Below are 14,909 nucleotides of genomic sequence, written 5' to 3' on the forward strand. Positions count from 1 at the left end.
GGAGACGAGGGGGAGAGCGCGCGGTGATGGAGGAGGGCGGCGCTAAGTGTTGGCTTTCCATGTCAGTTTCTCTGTCAGGACCAGTAAGTGGGCCTTTTTTGTTTCTTCTTCTTCTCCCGCTGCCTGTTCTTGTTCTAACTGATGGCAGGTCTGCACACGTGGTAACAAACATTGTCCTTTCTTTGCATTTCTAACCTAAAACTCGCCAAACTCTGTCCAGCCTCCAACTTTCATTGGCCTGATGTCTCTCCAGATATTTTGGGACTTGTTGATAAGGTTCCTGGACTCGGTCTCTGTGGCTCCAAACCGAGCACGGAGCATTAAGGGCGTCGTAGCTCCTCCACCTCTCAGCTGGGTGATGTTTGGCTTCGGCCGTGGGAGGATTGATTTTCTTGGCAGCTTTATCTGCGGTTCCACTTAGCGATGGTCATCTGCCACTTATCAGCCTCACAAACCCAAACAGTCTGCAGCGGAGGGGTGAGGATAAGAGGAGGTAGGAAACGAGAGGAGTGGAGGAAGAAGTGGAGATAAGTAAAGGCTTCATCCCTGAAAACCAGAGACAGGTGGAATCAGAGACAGGTGGAACCAGAGGCAGGTGGAACCAGAGGCAGGTGGAACCAGAGGCAGCTGTAACCAGAGGCAACTGGAACCAGAGGCAACTGGAACCAGAGACAGTTGGAACCAGAGGCAGCTGGAACCAGAGGCGTTGGAACCAGAAGCAGCTGGAACCAGAGGCAGCTGGAACCAGAGGCAACTGGAACCAGAGGCAACTGGAACCAGAGGCAACTGGAACCAGAGGCAACTGGAACCAGAGACAATTGGAACCAGAGGCAGTTGGAACCAGAGGCAGTTGGAACCAGAGGCAGCTGGAACCAGAGGCGTTGGAACCAGAGCCAGCTGGAACCAGAGGCAACTGGAACCAGAGGCAACTGGAACCAGAGGCAGCTGGAACCAGAGGCAGCTGGAACCAGAGACAGGTGGAACTAGAGACAGGTGAAACCAGAGGCAGCTGGAACCAGAGACAGGTGGAGCCAGAGACAGATGGAACCAGAGGCAGCTGGAACCAGAAGCAACTGGAACCAGAGACAGGTGAAGCCAGAGACAGCTGGAACCAGTAGCAACTGGAACCAGAGACAGTTGGAACCAGAGGCAGCTGGAACCAGGGGCAGCTGGAACCAGGGGCAGCTGGAACCAGAGGCAGCTGGAACCAGAGGCAGCTGGAACCAGAGGCAGTTGGAACCAGAGGCAACTGGAACCAGAGACAGCTGGAACTAGAAGCAGCTGGAACTAGAAGCAGCTGGAACCAGAGGCAGCTGGAACCAGAGGCAACTGGAACCAGAGGCAACTGGAACCAGAGGCAACTGGAACCAGAGGCGTGGAACCAGAGGCAGCTGGAACCAGAGACAGGTGGAACCAGAGGCAGCTGGAACCAGAGGCAGGTGGAACCAGAGACAGGTGGAACCAGAGACAGGTGGAACCAGAGACAGGTGGAACCAGAGGCAGGTGGAACCAGAGGCAGCTGGAACCAGAGGCAGCTGGAACCAGAGGCAGCTGGAACCAGAGGCAGCTGGAACCAGAGACAGGTGGAACCAGAAGCAACTGGAACCAGAGGCAGCTGGAACCAGGGGCAGCTGGAACCAGAGGCAGCTGGAACCAGAGACAGGTTAAACCAGAGGCAGTTGGAACCAGAGACAGGTTAAACCAGAGGCAGCTGGAACCAGAGGCAGCTGGAACCAGAGGCAGCTGGAACCAGAGGCAGCTGGAACCAGAGGCAACTGGAACCAGAGACGGTTGGAACCAGAGACGGTTGGAACCAGAGACAGCTGGAATCAGAGGCAGCTGGAACCAGAGGCGTTGGAACCAGAGGCAGTTCCTCTGGGCAGTTCCGTTGGAACCAGAAGCAGCTGGAACCAGAGACAGGTGGAACCAGAGACAGCTGAAACCAGAAGCAACTGGAACCAGAGACAGTTGGAACCAGAGGCAGCTGGAACCAGGGGCAGCTGGAACCAGAGGCAGCTGGAACCAAAGACAGGTTAAACCAGAGGCAGCTGGAACCAGAGACAGGTTAAACCAGAGGCAGCTGGAACCAGAGACAGGTGGAACCAGAGGCAGCTGGAACCAGAGACAGGTGGAACCAGAGGCAGCTGGAACTAGAGACAGGTGGAACCAGAGGCAGCTGGAACCAGAGACAGGTGGAACCAGAGGCAGCTGGAACCAGAGACAGGTGGAACCAGAGGCAGCTGGAACCAGAGACAGGTGGAACCAGAGGCAGCTGGAACCAGAGACAGGTGGAACCAGAGGCAGCTGGAACCAGAGACGGTTGGAACCAGAGGCAGCTGGAACCAGAGGCGTTGGAACCAGAGGCAGTTCCTCTGGGCAGTTCCGTTGGAACCAGAAGCAGCTGGAACTAGAAGCAGCTGGAACCAGAGACAGGTGGAACCAGAGACAGGTGGAACCAGAGACAGCTGAAACCAGAAGCAACTGGAACCAGAGGCAGCTGGAACCAGAGGCAGCTGGAACCAGGGGCAGCTGGAACCAGGGGCAGCTGGAACCAGAGGCAGCTGGAACCAGAGGCAACTGGAACCAGAGGCAACTGGAACCAGAGGCAACTGGAACCAGAGGCAGTTGGAACCAGAGGCAGTTGGAACCAGAGGCAGCTGGAACCAGAGGCAGCTGGAACCAGAGGCAGCTGGAACCAGAGCCAGCTGGAACCAGAGGCAACTGGAACCAGAGGCAGCTGGAACCAGAGGCAGCTGGAACCAGAGACAGGTGGAACTAGAGACAGGTGAAACCAGAGGCAGCTGGAACCAGAGACAGGTGGAGCCAGAGACAGATGGAACCAGAGGCAGCTGGAACCAGAAGCAACTGGAACCAGAGACAGGTGAAGCCAGAGACAGCTGGAACCAGTAGCAACTGGAACCAGAGACAGTTGGAACCAGAGGCAGCTGGAACCAGGGGCAGCTGGAACCAGAGGCAGCTGGAACCAGAGGCAGCTGGAACCAGAGGCAGCTGGAACCAGAGGCAGTTGGAACCAGAGGCAACTGGAACCAGAGACAGTTGGAACCAGAAGCAGCTGGAACCAGAGGCGTTGGAACCAGAAGCAGCTGGAACCAGAGCCAGCTGGAACCAGAGCCAGCTGGAACCAGAGCCAGCTGGAACCAGAGGCAACTGGAACCAGAGACAGTTGGAACCAGAGGCAGTTGGAACCAGAGGCAGCTGGAACCAGAGGCGTTGGAACCAGAGGCAGCTGGAACCAGAGCCAGCTGGAACCAGAGACAGTTGGAACCAGAGGCAGCTGGAACCAGAGACAGGTGGAACTAGAGACAGGTGAAACCAGAGGCAGCTGGAACCAGAGACAGGTGGAGCCAGAGACAGATGGAACCAGAGGCAGCTGGAACCAGAGACAGGTGAAGCCAGAGACAGCTGGAACCAGTAGCAACTGGAACCAGAGACAGTTGGAACCAGGGGCAGCTGGAACCAGGGGCAGCTGGAACCAGAGGCAGCTGAAACCAGAGGCAGCTGGAACCAGAGGCAGCTGGAACCAGAGACAGTTGGAACCAGGGGCAGCTGGAACCAGGGGCAGCTGGAACCAGAGGCAGCTGAAACCAGAGGCAGCTGGAACCAGAGGCAGCTGGAACCAGAGACAGTTGGAACCAGAGGCAGCTGGAACCAGAGACAGGTGGAACTAGAGACAGGTGAAACCAGAGGCAGCTGGAACCAGAGACAGGTGGAGCCAGAGACAGATGGAACCAGAGGCAGCTGGAACCAGAAGCAACTGGAACCAGAGACAGGTGAAGCCAGAGACAGCTGGAACCAGTAGCAACTGGAACCAGAGACAGTTGGAACCAGGGGCAGCTGGAACCAGAGGCAGCTGGAACCAGAGACAGTTGGACCCAGAGACGGTTGGACCCAGAGACGGTTGGAACCAGAGGCAGCTGGAATCAGAGGCAGCTGGAACTAGAAGCAGCTGGAACCAGAGACAGGTGGAACCAGAGGCAGCTGGAACCAGAGGCAACTGGAACCAGAGGCAACTAGAACCAGAGGCGTGGAACCAGAGGCAGCTGGAACCAGAGACAGGTGGAACCAGAGGCAGCTGGAACCAGAGGCAGCTGGAACCAGAGGCAGGTGGAACCAGAGACAGGTGGAACCAGAGACAGGTGGAACCAGAGGCAGCTGGAACCAGAGACAGCTGGAACCAGAAACAGGTGGAACCAGAGGCAGCTGGAACCAGAGGCAGCTGGAACCAGAGGCAGCTGGAACCAGAGGCAGCTGGAACCAGAGGCAACTGGAACCAGGGGCAGCTGGAACCAGGGGCAGCTGGAACCAGAGGCAGCTGGAACCAGAGACAGGTTAAACCAGAGGCAGCTGGAACCAGAGACAGGTTAAACCAGAGGCAGCTGGAACCAGAGGCAGCTGGAACCAGAGGCAGCTGGAACCAGAGGCAACTGGAACCAGAGACGGTTGGAACCAGAGACGGTTGGAACCAGAGACAGCTGGAATCAGAGGCAGCTGGAACCAGAGGCGTTGGAACCAGAGGCAGTTCCTCTGGGCAGTTCCGTTGGAACCAGAAGCAGCTGGAACTAGAAGCAGCTGGAACCAGAGACAGGTGGAACCAGAGACAGCTGAAACCAGAAGCAACTGGAACCAGAGACAGTTGGAACCAGAGGCGTGGAACCAGGGGCAGCTGGAACCAGAGGCAGCTGGAACCAGAGACAGGTTAAACCAGAGGCAGCTGGAACCAGAGACAGGTTAAACCAGAGGCAGCTGGAACCAGAGACAGGTGGAACCAGAGGCAGCTGGAACCAGAGACAGGTGGAACCAGAGGCAGCTGGAACCAGAGACAGGTGGAACCAGAGGCAGCTGGAACCGGAGACAGGTGGAACCAGAGGCAGCTGGAACCAGAGACAGGTGGAACCAGAGGCAGCTGGAACCAGAGACGGTTGGAACCAGAGGCAGCTGGAACCAGAGGCGTTGGAACCAGAAGCAGTTCCTCTGGGCAGTTCCGTTGGAACCAGAAGCAGCTGGAACTAGAAGCAGCTGGAACCAGAGACAGGTGGAACCAGAGACAGGTGGAACCAGAGACAGCTGAAACCAGAAGCAACTGGAACCAGAGACAGTTGGAACCAGAGGCAGCTGGAACCAGGGGCAGCTGGAACCAGAGGCAGCTGGAACCAGAGACAGGTTAAACCAGAGGCAGCTGGAACCAGAGACAGGTGAAACCAGAGGCAGCTGGAACCAGAGACAGGTGGAACCAGAGGCAGCTGGAACCAGAGACAGGTGGAACCAGAGGCAGCTGGAACCAGAGACAGGTGGAACCAGAGGCAGCTGGAACCAGAGGCAACTGGAACCAGAGACAGTTGGACCCAGAGACGGTTGGAACCAGAGGCAGCTGGAACCAGAGGCGTTGGAACCAGAGGCAGTTCCTCTGGGCAGTTCCGTTGGAACCAGAAGCAGCTGGAACTAGAAGCAGCTGGAACCAGAGACAGGTGGAACCAGAGACAGGTGGAACCAGAGGCAGCTGGAACCAGAGGCAGTTCCTTTGGGCAGTTCCGTTGGAACCAGAAGCAGCTGGAACTAGAAGCAGCTGGAACCAGAGGCAGTTCCTCTGGGCAGTTCCGTTGGAACCAGAAGCAGCTGGAACTAGAAGCAGCTGGAACCAGAGACAGGTGGAACCAGAGACAGCTGGAACCAGAGGCAGCTGGAACCAGAGGCAGTTCCTCTGGGCAGTTCCGTTGGAACCAGAAGCAGCTGGAACTAGAAGCAGCTGGAACCAGAGGCAGCTAATGAGGCCGCTGTTATTACAGGAAACTCTCAACAACGAGCTCAAGGTTTCATTCTTGGAGCTAAAACCACAACTCAAGTCTTTGTTTTGGTCTCCATCCACTTTGAGTCATTATCGTCTCTCTGATAAGACTTTTTGATGGAAAGAGGAGATTACAAGCGTGTGATGAAACACCTCAGTGCAGACGGGCCTTTATGACGGAGGCTGCATGAACGCTCACCGTCTGAGCTCGATATTGTTCCCTGGGACCACTCTCAGCACCACATGTGAATGATCAGCTGGTATCACCAGACAATATTCAGTCCCAACTGGACAGAAGGAACACATACGGAGGACTGGAGGGGGACTTGTCTGCTGGAGGGGGGAGGGGGAGGTGGGAGGGGGGGGGATCCAGCTTGTCATCGCACCTTCAGCGCCAGAATGGGGTTTTATTTCATTTCTCCTCCTCACATGGTGGAGGTCACTTCCATTTGTGGACTGTTTGGTTTTACGGCTCCAGACTCAATTTCTCAAAGGTCACCTCCACTTGGGGAATATTGGTTTTTATTCCCTTTACAAAAGAAGCCTTGGGTGAAAGAGTGGCTGCCTGTGGGACGACGGGAACGTCTCTGCGAGCGTGCGTGCGAGCGCTTGTTATTGCAGAACGGCTCCTGTCTCAGTTCAGCGAGGCCCATTAATTGCGGTGGGTGGTTCGGGGTATGTTTTCCTGACGGGGTCCCCGGTGTCATATCAGCTTAATGAATTGTTTATGTAAACTAATAGAGGTGTTTAATACCTGCCTTTTAAAGTGTGAACGACTCAAATGGAGCAGAAGCGCGCAGCTAAATGTCATCAATTAAAGCAGCGAGCGTTCGCAACGAGCCCAAACACATTATGTGGTTGTGCAACAGTCGCCAGATAATAGTTCAAGCAAACATGGACTCAGTAACCCTCAACTCAACTCAGCGTTTGCAGGAAAAGTTGGACGCTGTCATTATTTAGCTGAAGTATCTTTATTAATGGTAATAATGCTCAGGAGGAATGGAGCTCGTGCACACGTGTGAATCTGCAGCTTCTTGGCCTCTCACACGTGCTCGGCTTCGTGTTCAGCAGCAGGCGGCTGTTTGGTTCCTTGTGTCCGTGGAGACAAACCTGCAGCCAGAAGAGCTGTGAAAACGCTCCCTTCGTCCTCAATGTACCTTTTCCTGGACGTTTCCTTCTGGTGCCGAGTGAACGCTGAACAGGTTCCTCCTTTCTGTCCGTCTGTGAGCGAGTTTCCACTTCCATAACAGCGTTTTATTATTTGATTTATTATTCTTGTTTTCCTGTTGAGAGAAACAAAGACAACGTGTGAGTGACATTAGAACCACTCTTTGATAGAACGAGTTATGGAATGAGCGTTTGTCCTGTGGCTCAGGTTAATTGTGGCAGCATAAACACTGCCTCAGCCCCGTTTCGTCCCTTCAGACCCTCCTCCCTCCTCATCACAGTCTGTCCATCACCTCACATCTCGCCTCTTTCTCTCCTCTCCTAATGGTCGCGTTCCCCAGGTGCCCCGGATGCCATTTCGACCCCCTGCGTTTCAATTTAATTACACATGGCATTGTCTTCACAGACACACACACACACACACACCCACCGCCTCCACCCACATGTGCACACATCCCAGCTAGCGCTGCTGCGTAGCACCGCGGGCAATAACGCCTGCGATCAACACGGAGCAGATTGAAGGCTGAAAAGTTGATATCAGAAATCACATTAATGCAAGTGAGAGTGAAACCACATCTAATTAAGCTGCTTTGGAAAAAGCGATGGGCAAATGTCTTTTGACAGAACTTTGTGTGATTAGGAGATGAAGAGTTAATTTGCAAAATATTAGAAGCTTGTTTTGGTCGGATGGAAGTGTTTTCGCTTTGCTCATCATTCATCAGAAAAAAGAACAGAGTAAAGACCTCGTTCGCTTTGATACTAAGTCACAACTAACACGTTTCCGAGGCTTTATTCTCACATCACGTCTTTTCACACGTCGGTCGGTAACAAAACTTTACCTCCTGAAGCTAATTGTCGTGGCTTTATGATCTGCGGTGCCTTCATTCATCTGCAGCATTTTAATCAAGACTTTCTGTGAGCGCTGTGGCAGAAAAAGCTAAATAACAGGCGATGTGTGTTCATTTGTCCAGCGCTCTCCACATCCACTAATGTGATTGTGTCCTGTAGTGTCACTGCATCGATGGCGCTTCGTGCCTTTGCTTTTGAATGATGCCTATTGTTTTCTTCTCATTATTCGGCTCCCGAAATGTACCCGAGAGGGTGAGTGAGTGTGTGGACGTGTGGCGGTCGGGGGGGGGGGGGGGGGGGCGTAGCGGCCCCTCCGTGCTGCAGGAGCATCTATTCTGTTGGTCCGGCGCTCTGGGAGCCGGCTCGGGCCTTTCCCTTTTGTCAACAGTGAAAAATGAAGCATTTCTGAATCCCCAGCACTTGCTGTGTTTCCCTCCAGGCGCCTCAGATACATTGAGTTAACATAAAGCAAAACTCAGGACAGGGTGGCTGTGGTGACAAATGAAGCGCCTCCGTGTGTTTTGGAGGGAGAATAAAGGGGCCCCTTTTGTAGAAATGAGATTTGCTTCTCGTTATTTCCTTCAGGTCCAGTCTTTCCCGCAGTCCAAATGTAACTGAGAGCCACGATGGAAGATGGAATGTTCTGGAAATGGTAAAAGGAGAATAATCAGAGTATAGATCATTTGCCTCGCGCTCTCTCCGTCTGCAGTCCATCGCGGCTTCAGTCCCATTTTGTCACATTACAGCTTATTTTCGCGCGGCGCCGGCAGACGGGCTGAAAGAAAAGTCGGCTTCCGCTGCGATCGCGACATCCAGCCCATCGCAGCTCCTTAAAAATGGATCCAATTTGTGCGTTGGAGAGAGCGCTCGCCGAGGTACAAATGAGGCACCTCAGCCCGTTGGCGCTCGAGCCGCTCCCGTGACTTGGACTCATTTGTAGTCTGCAGGAGAGGAGCGGGCGGCTCCGAAGGCTCTCGGCCGCGGAACCGGTCCAAAGACGGGCCTGCTGATTAGAGCGGCCTGTGATGTCATCACGCTCGCGGGCCGTGATGTCATCACGCTCGCGGGCCGTGATGTCATCACGCTCGCGGGCCGTGATGTCATCACGCTCGCGCCTGTGCTGCGGCGCTCGGCGGCAGCGTTCTGGTTCGTTCCCATTCAAAACGCTCAGCTTTCATGTTTGTTTGTGTTTGGGTAAATCAGACCCCTCGCTTTGATTCTGGAGCGGGACCTAAATGTTTGCGTGTGTAGGTGTTTCTGTGTGAGTCTGTCAATTAGGCTTTTCTCCAGATGCAGCTCAAATAAGCTGAGCCTCACCAACTACTGTTGTTTAACTCCAACCCTGTCTGCATTTCACTTAAACTTAATCTTTTCAAAACCTTTTTGGACGAATCTGTTTCTTGGCAGCCACAACTATAGTTTGAAAGTAAGTGACAACACCTGCAGCCCAATAAAAGGATTGACAGCAGATTGTATCTGTAAAATGAAAGCGAGGTAAAAGTGCAGTAACATTATTTAGTGGCTCAGGACGGAGCTCGAGAGGCTCAAAGACAAAGCTCTGATCAAACAAACTCTCTTATTTCTCCAAATGAAACTTTTCAGCCCTCGACACGATGTGCTGTGTTATTTGATCTGCAGCGACACCGGCTCCTGTAAAGTGGCTGTCGACGCCCACGCAGCCAAACCTCAGTCTGTCTGTCCTGACGAGCTGCATTGCAGTGTTTACTGTCGTAGCATTTACTGCCCCACTAGACGGACACGATGAAGCAAGCGCTGGTCCACTGAGGCTGAGCTGTTCGTGCTTATTAACAGACAGCGTTTCATCGCAGCAGAATCACCAGCGGGAACAAACAGGCGACTGTTACAGGTGCAGCCTGTCCGGTCCGGTCTGGACCGCACAGGTCGGGCCCAGCATCGCTATGACGACCATACGCTGTGTTCACGCGCTGAGCTGAACCGAACCGGGTTCTCTGTGCTCCGGACTCATTCTACACGTGCAACATAGCGGTAATTTAGAAAAATGGCCGCGATGCAACTGCTCCGACCGACGCTTCTGAAAACGCGAGGGGTCAGTGTGCGAAGCTTCGACAAACCCATTGTGCCTTCCGCCGCGGCGCTGACAGCACATTCAACTGTCCGTGCTCTGTTAGCATTAAAACTGGCCTGTTTTAATGCTAACAGAGCCATGCTGTAGTTGTAGGACTACGTCTGAGTGGAGCTCTTTGCATCCTACATCTGTCTGGTGTCAACAAAGCAGCCCGGCTCTGCGTCTCCACCGCCGTGTTCACATGCAAAGCAAAGTGAATGCAATTACGTATCCTCCATTATTTTTGTTCTGCCTTTAATATTTGCTGCACGGTGATTTTCAATCGCAGCCCCGCGTTTGACGCGATGGAGAAGGGTTTATGGTGCTTGTGTGACGTGTGCCTGGTTACACATTCATCTCCTCACGTGGAGATGAGACACCAACAGCTCACCTGCTTCTGGACCTGCAGGATGCGTTGATGAGCTCTGGCTGTTCAGAAGTTTGGCTTCAACCGTCACCGCCGTCACTGGAGCTGTGAAACTGATCCAGAAATGATTAGAGGACGAAACAGCACAAACGTGCTGTGACGCGGCTGCTGTGAATCAGTGTGGAGCTGCTTCAGAGCAGTTTTAAAGCAGACTCAGAGCGGCTGCTTCGGCTCCTCTGTGTCAGAGCACGGAACTGCTGCGTTTAACAAATACCTGCATTCTCTCCTCTCGTCCAGACTCCAGTCCTGTGAAAAGTAGATAAGAAACCTGGTTACACATAAACACGGCAGCGAAATTAGTTTTCTTCAAGAGAAGATAGACTCTCTCTACTCCAAACGTCAGTTACAGACCTGAAATTTCTCCTTTCCATCACGTTTTAGACGTCGGCATATTAAAGGAAGCCGACTGTAAACGGGTTATTTACTGTAAATGCCATCAACAGCCAGCGGTTTCTGACGTTTGCCAATTAGTGCTGAACTCAAAGAGCCTGAGGTCGAGGTCTGGAAGTAAAACCTCTGAATCAGTTAAAGCCGTGAACGTTGATCTGCAGGGGTGACTGGGACTTTGCGTTTTATTAAATATGTTTTATCTTAATATGACGTCAGCTGGTGTTTTTGACGGTGTTTTCTCTGTCTGTGTCTTGTAGTTCAGCAGAAAGCGGCTGTGGAGAAGGAGGCCAAGCTCAGCATCCTGGAGGCCGGCGTCGCAGACGTAAGGACCCGCTTCTTTTCTTGCAGTTGCATGTTTTGCTCGAATCAGCCACCAAATGAGCTGTTCTTACGCTCTTGCTGTGGATCATAATTCACTGTATGCAGCTGTGTCTGTGTCTGAAGAAGCGTCTGCCCTAAATCGGTCTGAAATTAGCTTCAGCCCAGATGTTGAGTGATTAAAAAAAAAATCATTCATTGAAGGGAAGCACAAACAAAAGTGACCAGCTTCTCTACAACACAGCTGTAAAAGCAATGACCCCAGACAGACCAGGGTTCCTTTTTCTAATAAATCGTTCACAGTAGCTGAGTTATGATTATATTTTTTTTTTTACAACCCACTTTCCTTTTTTCTGCTCCTCTTCGTCACTCACTGCGTGTGGAGCATCCTTTGCAATCATACTTCTGTAAATCAATAGAAGCAAAGTGGCGCCTCCACACAAAGACCGTGCTTAACGTTGGGCACCTCCGCGCTGATGCCACCTCTCACCCAACCCTTCATTTCTGTTCTTCGCCGTCTCTGCAGCCAATAGACCGCTGAGCTCTGCCCATCGATTCAGGAGTTAGTCTGCACCGTTGATGGCACGCCATTCACCAGGCTTATCAAAGTAGCAGCAGCAAGCGCTAGGAGAGACACGCTTGGCAGAGACGGGGGAATGAGAGGAGCTGGGAGGCTGGAGGGGGGGGGCTGGAACGGACGCTCTATCAGGCTGATCAATACTTAGCTGCAAACAGGAGCCAATTATGGCCAATCGAACGCCTGTTGTAGGAGAGAGAAAAGGACAGAAGCAGAGAAACTCCCTCCATCACCGGCTGCAACACAACATCCATCACCGGCCCAAACAGTGTTTATTATGGTTTTATCATGCACTGTAAAATAGGAATATTAGCATATACATCACAGCTGACAGGTGGAAATATGAAAAGAGAAACGCTGGTTTCCTGAGAGAGCAAAGACGACGATGAGTTCCCTGGATGGAGCCGAGTCTCAGGCTCCAGAACGAGCCTCGGTCATGCCTGCGTATGTTTGAAATGAAGATAACATGAGAAGTGATGGACCTCTGTGGGGAAATGAAGCCGCAGCGGCCGACGTGATGGAGAAACAGTGGGAACGGAGACGAAAGGCAGAAACGTGTAATGGTTTTAGGAGGACCTGACACCGACTCCTTGGTTGAGCATTAGTGAAATGTGAAGCCGGGAGTTTGGTGATTGACAGTTTCATTAGTTTTATACATTTCTAAGCTTTTAATGTGTTTACACACGCAGATGCACACACGTTGTTTCCATCGGTAAAAGTGTGAAATTTAGGTTTTCTTCAACCAAGCAGTGCTGCAATCTGCTCATTAAAGTCGTCATGTTAAAAGCTGGTTTTATTAGTTTGAAGCTTTTGATTGTGATCAATCAGTTCAAATGTTTTGACCCAGATGATCAAAAAATTACTCAGACATGAGTCTTTAACGCTGGAACTGATATTCCATAAACAGGAGCGTGACCACAGACAGACCATGTTGGAGCTCATTAAGGAACCTGATGGATTCATTTACTGCAAATCTGTGTTTTTACAAAACACTGACATGTTGATAAGGGTAAAGAACCAGTAAGGGGGTTTTTAGATCATCAGCCCAGTCTTTGGGTCCTTCACGTCCTGGGGGCCGAGGTCAGCCAACGCATGGGGCCTCTATCAAGCTGTTCATTATGAGCATCACTGCTTTACTCTGACCAACACTACCTCATCTAGCGTCACAATTAAACACAGCCTCACAACAAACTCAGGCCTGCATCCAATTAGGAGGAGTGTTGGAGGGAGGCAGGAGATAAGGTTGGAGCAGCAGTCACCAGACGGGCACTAATTCCCTCCACCGTGGCCAGAGCACTTTTCCACCTGAAAGCAAGGGGTTTCCAACCTGTGGACGGTTGAACAAGTGGAGGTTTGAGGGATGAAGCAACAGACTGGGGTTCAGACTCAGCACGTCTGAAGAAGCTGCTGTAAATAAGAGCTGCTTGTATTTAAGCGGTTCAGAGACAGTGTTACTACAGTAGACAGCTTCCCTCGTGTGGCTGAGCTGCATCTGCTGCAGGGAAATAAGGCAGTTTGGAATAAAAAATAGAAAATAGATTCAAATCATCTCAAAAAAAGTCTATATATATATATATATATATATATATATATATATATATATATATATATATATATATATATATATATATATATATATATCTGTTTTCAGCTTCAATACAAGTTACTGTAACTGGGTTTTGAGTCTGAGTCAACCCTGGTTCCATGGTTTGAGGGCTTCAGCGATGGCATTGAACGCGGTGATGGCACCGTATTGTTGCACGCTGCCCGTCCAGGTGTCTGGAAACGGGGCTGGATTTGAATGCGAATATTCATGAAGCCGTGGATCAAGGTCTGCTCGAGCGGTGCCCTGTTCCACCTGTGATTTTCATCACAAAGAGGAAAATAAATCATAGCGCATCAGAACAATGGCAGGCGTGAGCTTGTGTACATGCATGCAGTGAGTATGTTCCTGTGTGTGTGTGTGTGTGTGTGTGTGTGTGTGTGTGTGTGTGTGTGTGTGTGTGTGTGTGTGTGTGTGTGTGTGTGTGTGTGTGTGTGCATCTCCTGCCACAGACATTCAAATGGCTCCATGTGGAAAATTGAATGGAGAGCTGCTGAAGTGCTGGCTCGTCTTTCTCTCTCTGGCTGAGACACGGCGCTTGAATGGCTTTTGATATGGTAATGACAGCTCACTGTGGGGTCTCTAAGGACCAGATGCATGCTGGGATATATTCCAGGTGTCTGTCAGAGTGGGCCTACCTGGTTAAGGAAGTATCATTTCCCACCCACGGTTGGGGATTCTAATAGATGTCATATTTTTAGTCTTTCGTGTGCTTGAAAAAAAACAGATGCAACGTAAATAACAGACGTGTACATCGATACAGAGACGAATGTACTGTACTATGAAATGAAGCTGTGATTCTTCCTGCTTCGTACTCCCTATGATTTAGTCTGAATATGACTAGAAAATAACATAATTAAACTTCCTGTAATGTTTTTAGTGATTTGCTCCTAAATCAAACTAAAAGATAAAGTGCAGCAACTCGAAAAGCATTTCAACAGGCATCAAAGCAGTAGTAAAATGCAGCCGGTCTGATTACGTGGTGTCAGGTTCCATCCAGCATCTGTGGTGTGCTCCCTGTTTCCCTGGTGTCGGTGCAGCACCGAGCTGCCTCTTACCCGCGTGCGTGTCTGCGCTGTCTGACTGTGGGCGTTCAGCGGAGCAGCGGTGGCGCCGCCCGCCGGGCCGTGTGCCTGTTCTCCAGGCGCGGTGCGGTCGGGTCGCCCAGAAACGGCCCGGCGGCTGCAGTCGCGTACTGAGCGCAGGCCACTCGCTGCACATGGTTGAGCAAATGGCCCAACGCTGAACTGGCCCGTGTCATTAAGCGCGTGGCGCCTGATTAGCCCGCGGCGTCTTAGTGCAAAAGTAGGTGCCGCCGCGGCCCAATCACTCGCTAACGTGTGCGTTTGAGAAAATGAAGGATGCTTGTGTCATCCTTGACTTTGGAAAAGTTGCAGCTCTGGACCCACTTATTATTCTAGTTTTATGGATTTTTCCAAGTTTGTAGATATTCACGAGTAAAGCTTTGCTAAAGTGATGTTTCCTGTGGGGTCAAGTAGAAATAGTAATAGTGACGACCTTCTCGGCTGCTATCCATCATCCCGTCTCCTCCTCCAGACGAAGCGCAGCATCCCACACTGTGCGACATCTGCAGCTAAAGGTTTCTATTAGCTGAAGGCTCCACTGTGGCGCTGGCCGGACTCTGACAGCCAGGCTCTGAGACACTTGTACCCAGGCACCACGCTTCCC

At 51.8% G+C, this 14,909-nt stretch overlaps 1 protein-coding gene across 1 annotated transcript in view; it reads left to right on the forward strand.

Moving 5' to 3' along the window:
* The window catches only part of slco5a1b (solute carrier organic anion transporter family member 5A1b), an 86,973-nt gene that overhangs the window by 36,240 nt on the left and 35,824 nt on the right, over nt 1–14,909 (forward strand). The window contains exon 12 of the mRNA XM_029131266.3: nt 10,980–11,044. Within this exon, the coding sequence (XP_028987099.1) occupies nt 10,980–11,044 (65 nt within the window). The remainder of the gene's footprint in view (nt 1–10,979; nt 11,045–14,909) is intronic.

The sequence above is a fragment of the Betta splendens genome, chromosome 17 (genome assembly GCF_900634795.4).
Source record: "Betta splendens chromosome 17, fBetSpl5.4, whole genome shotgun sequence".
Lineage (NCBI taxonomy): Eukaryota > Metazoa > Chordata > Actinopteri > Anabantiformes > Osphronemidae > Betta > Betta splendens.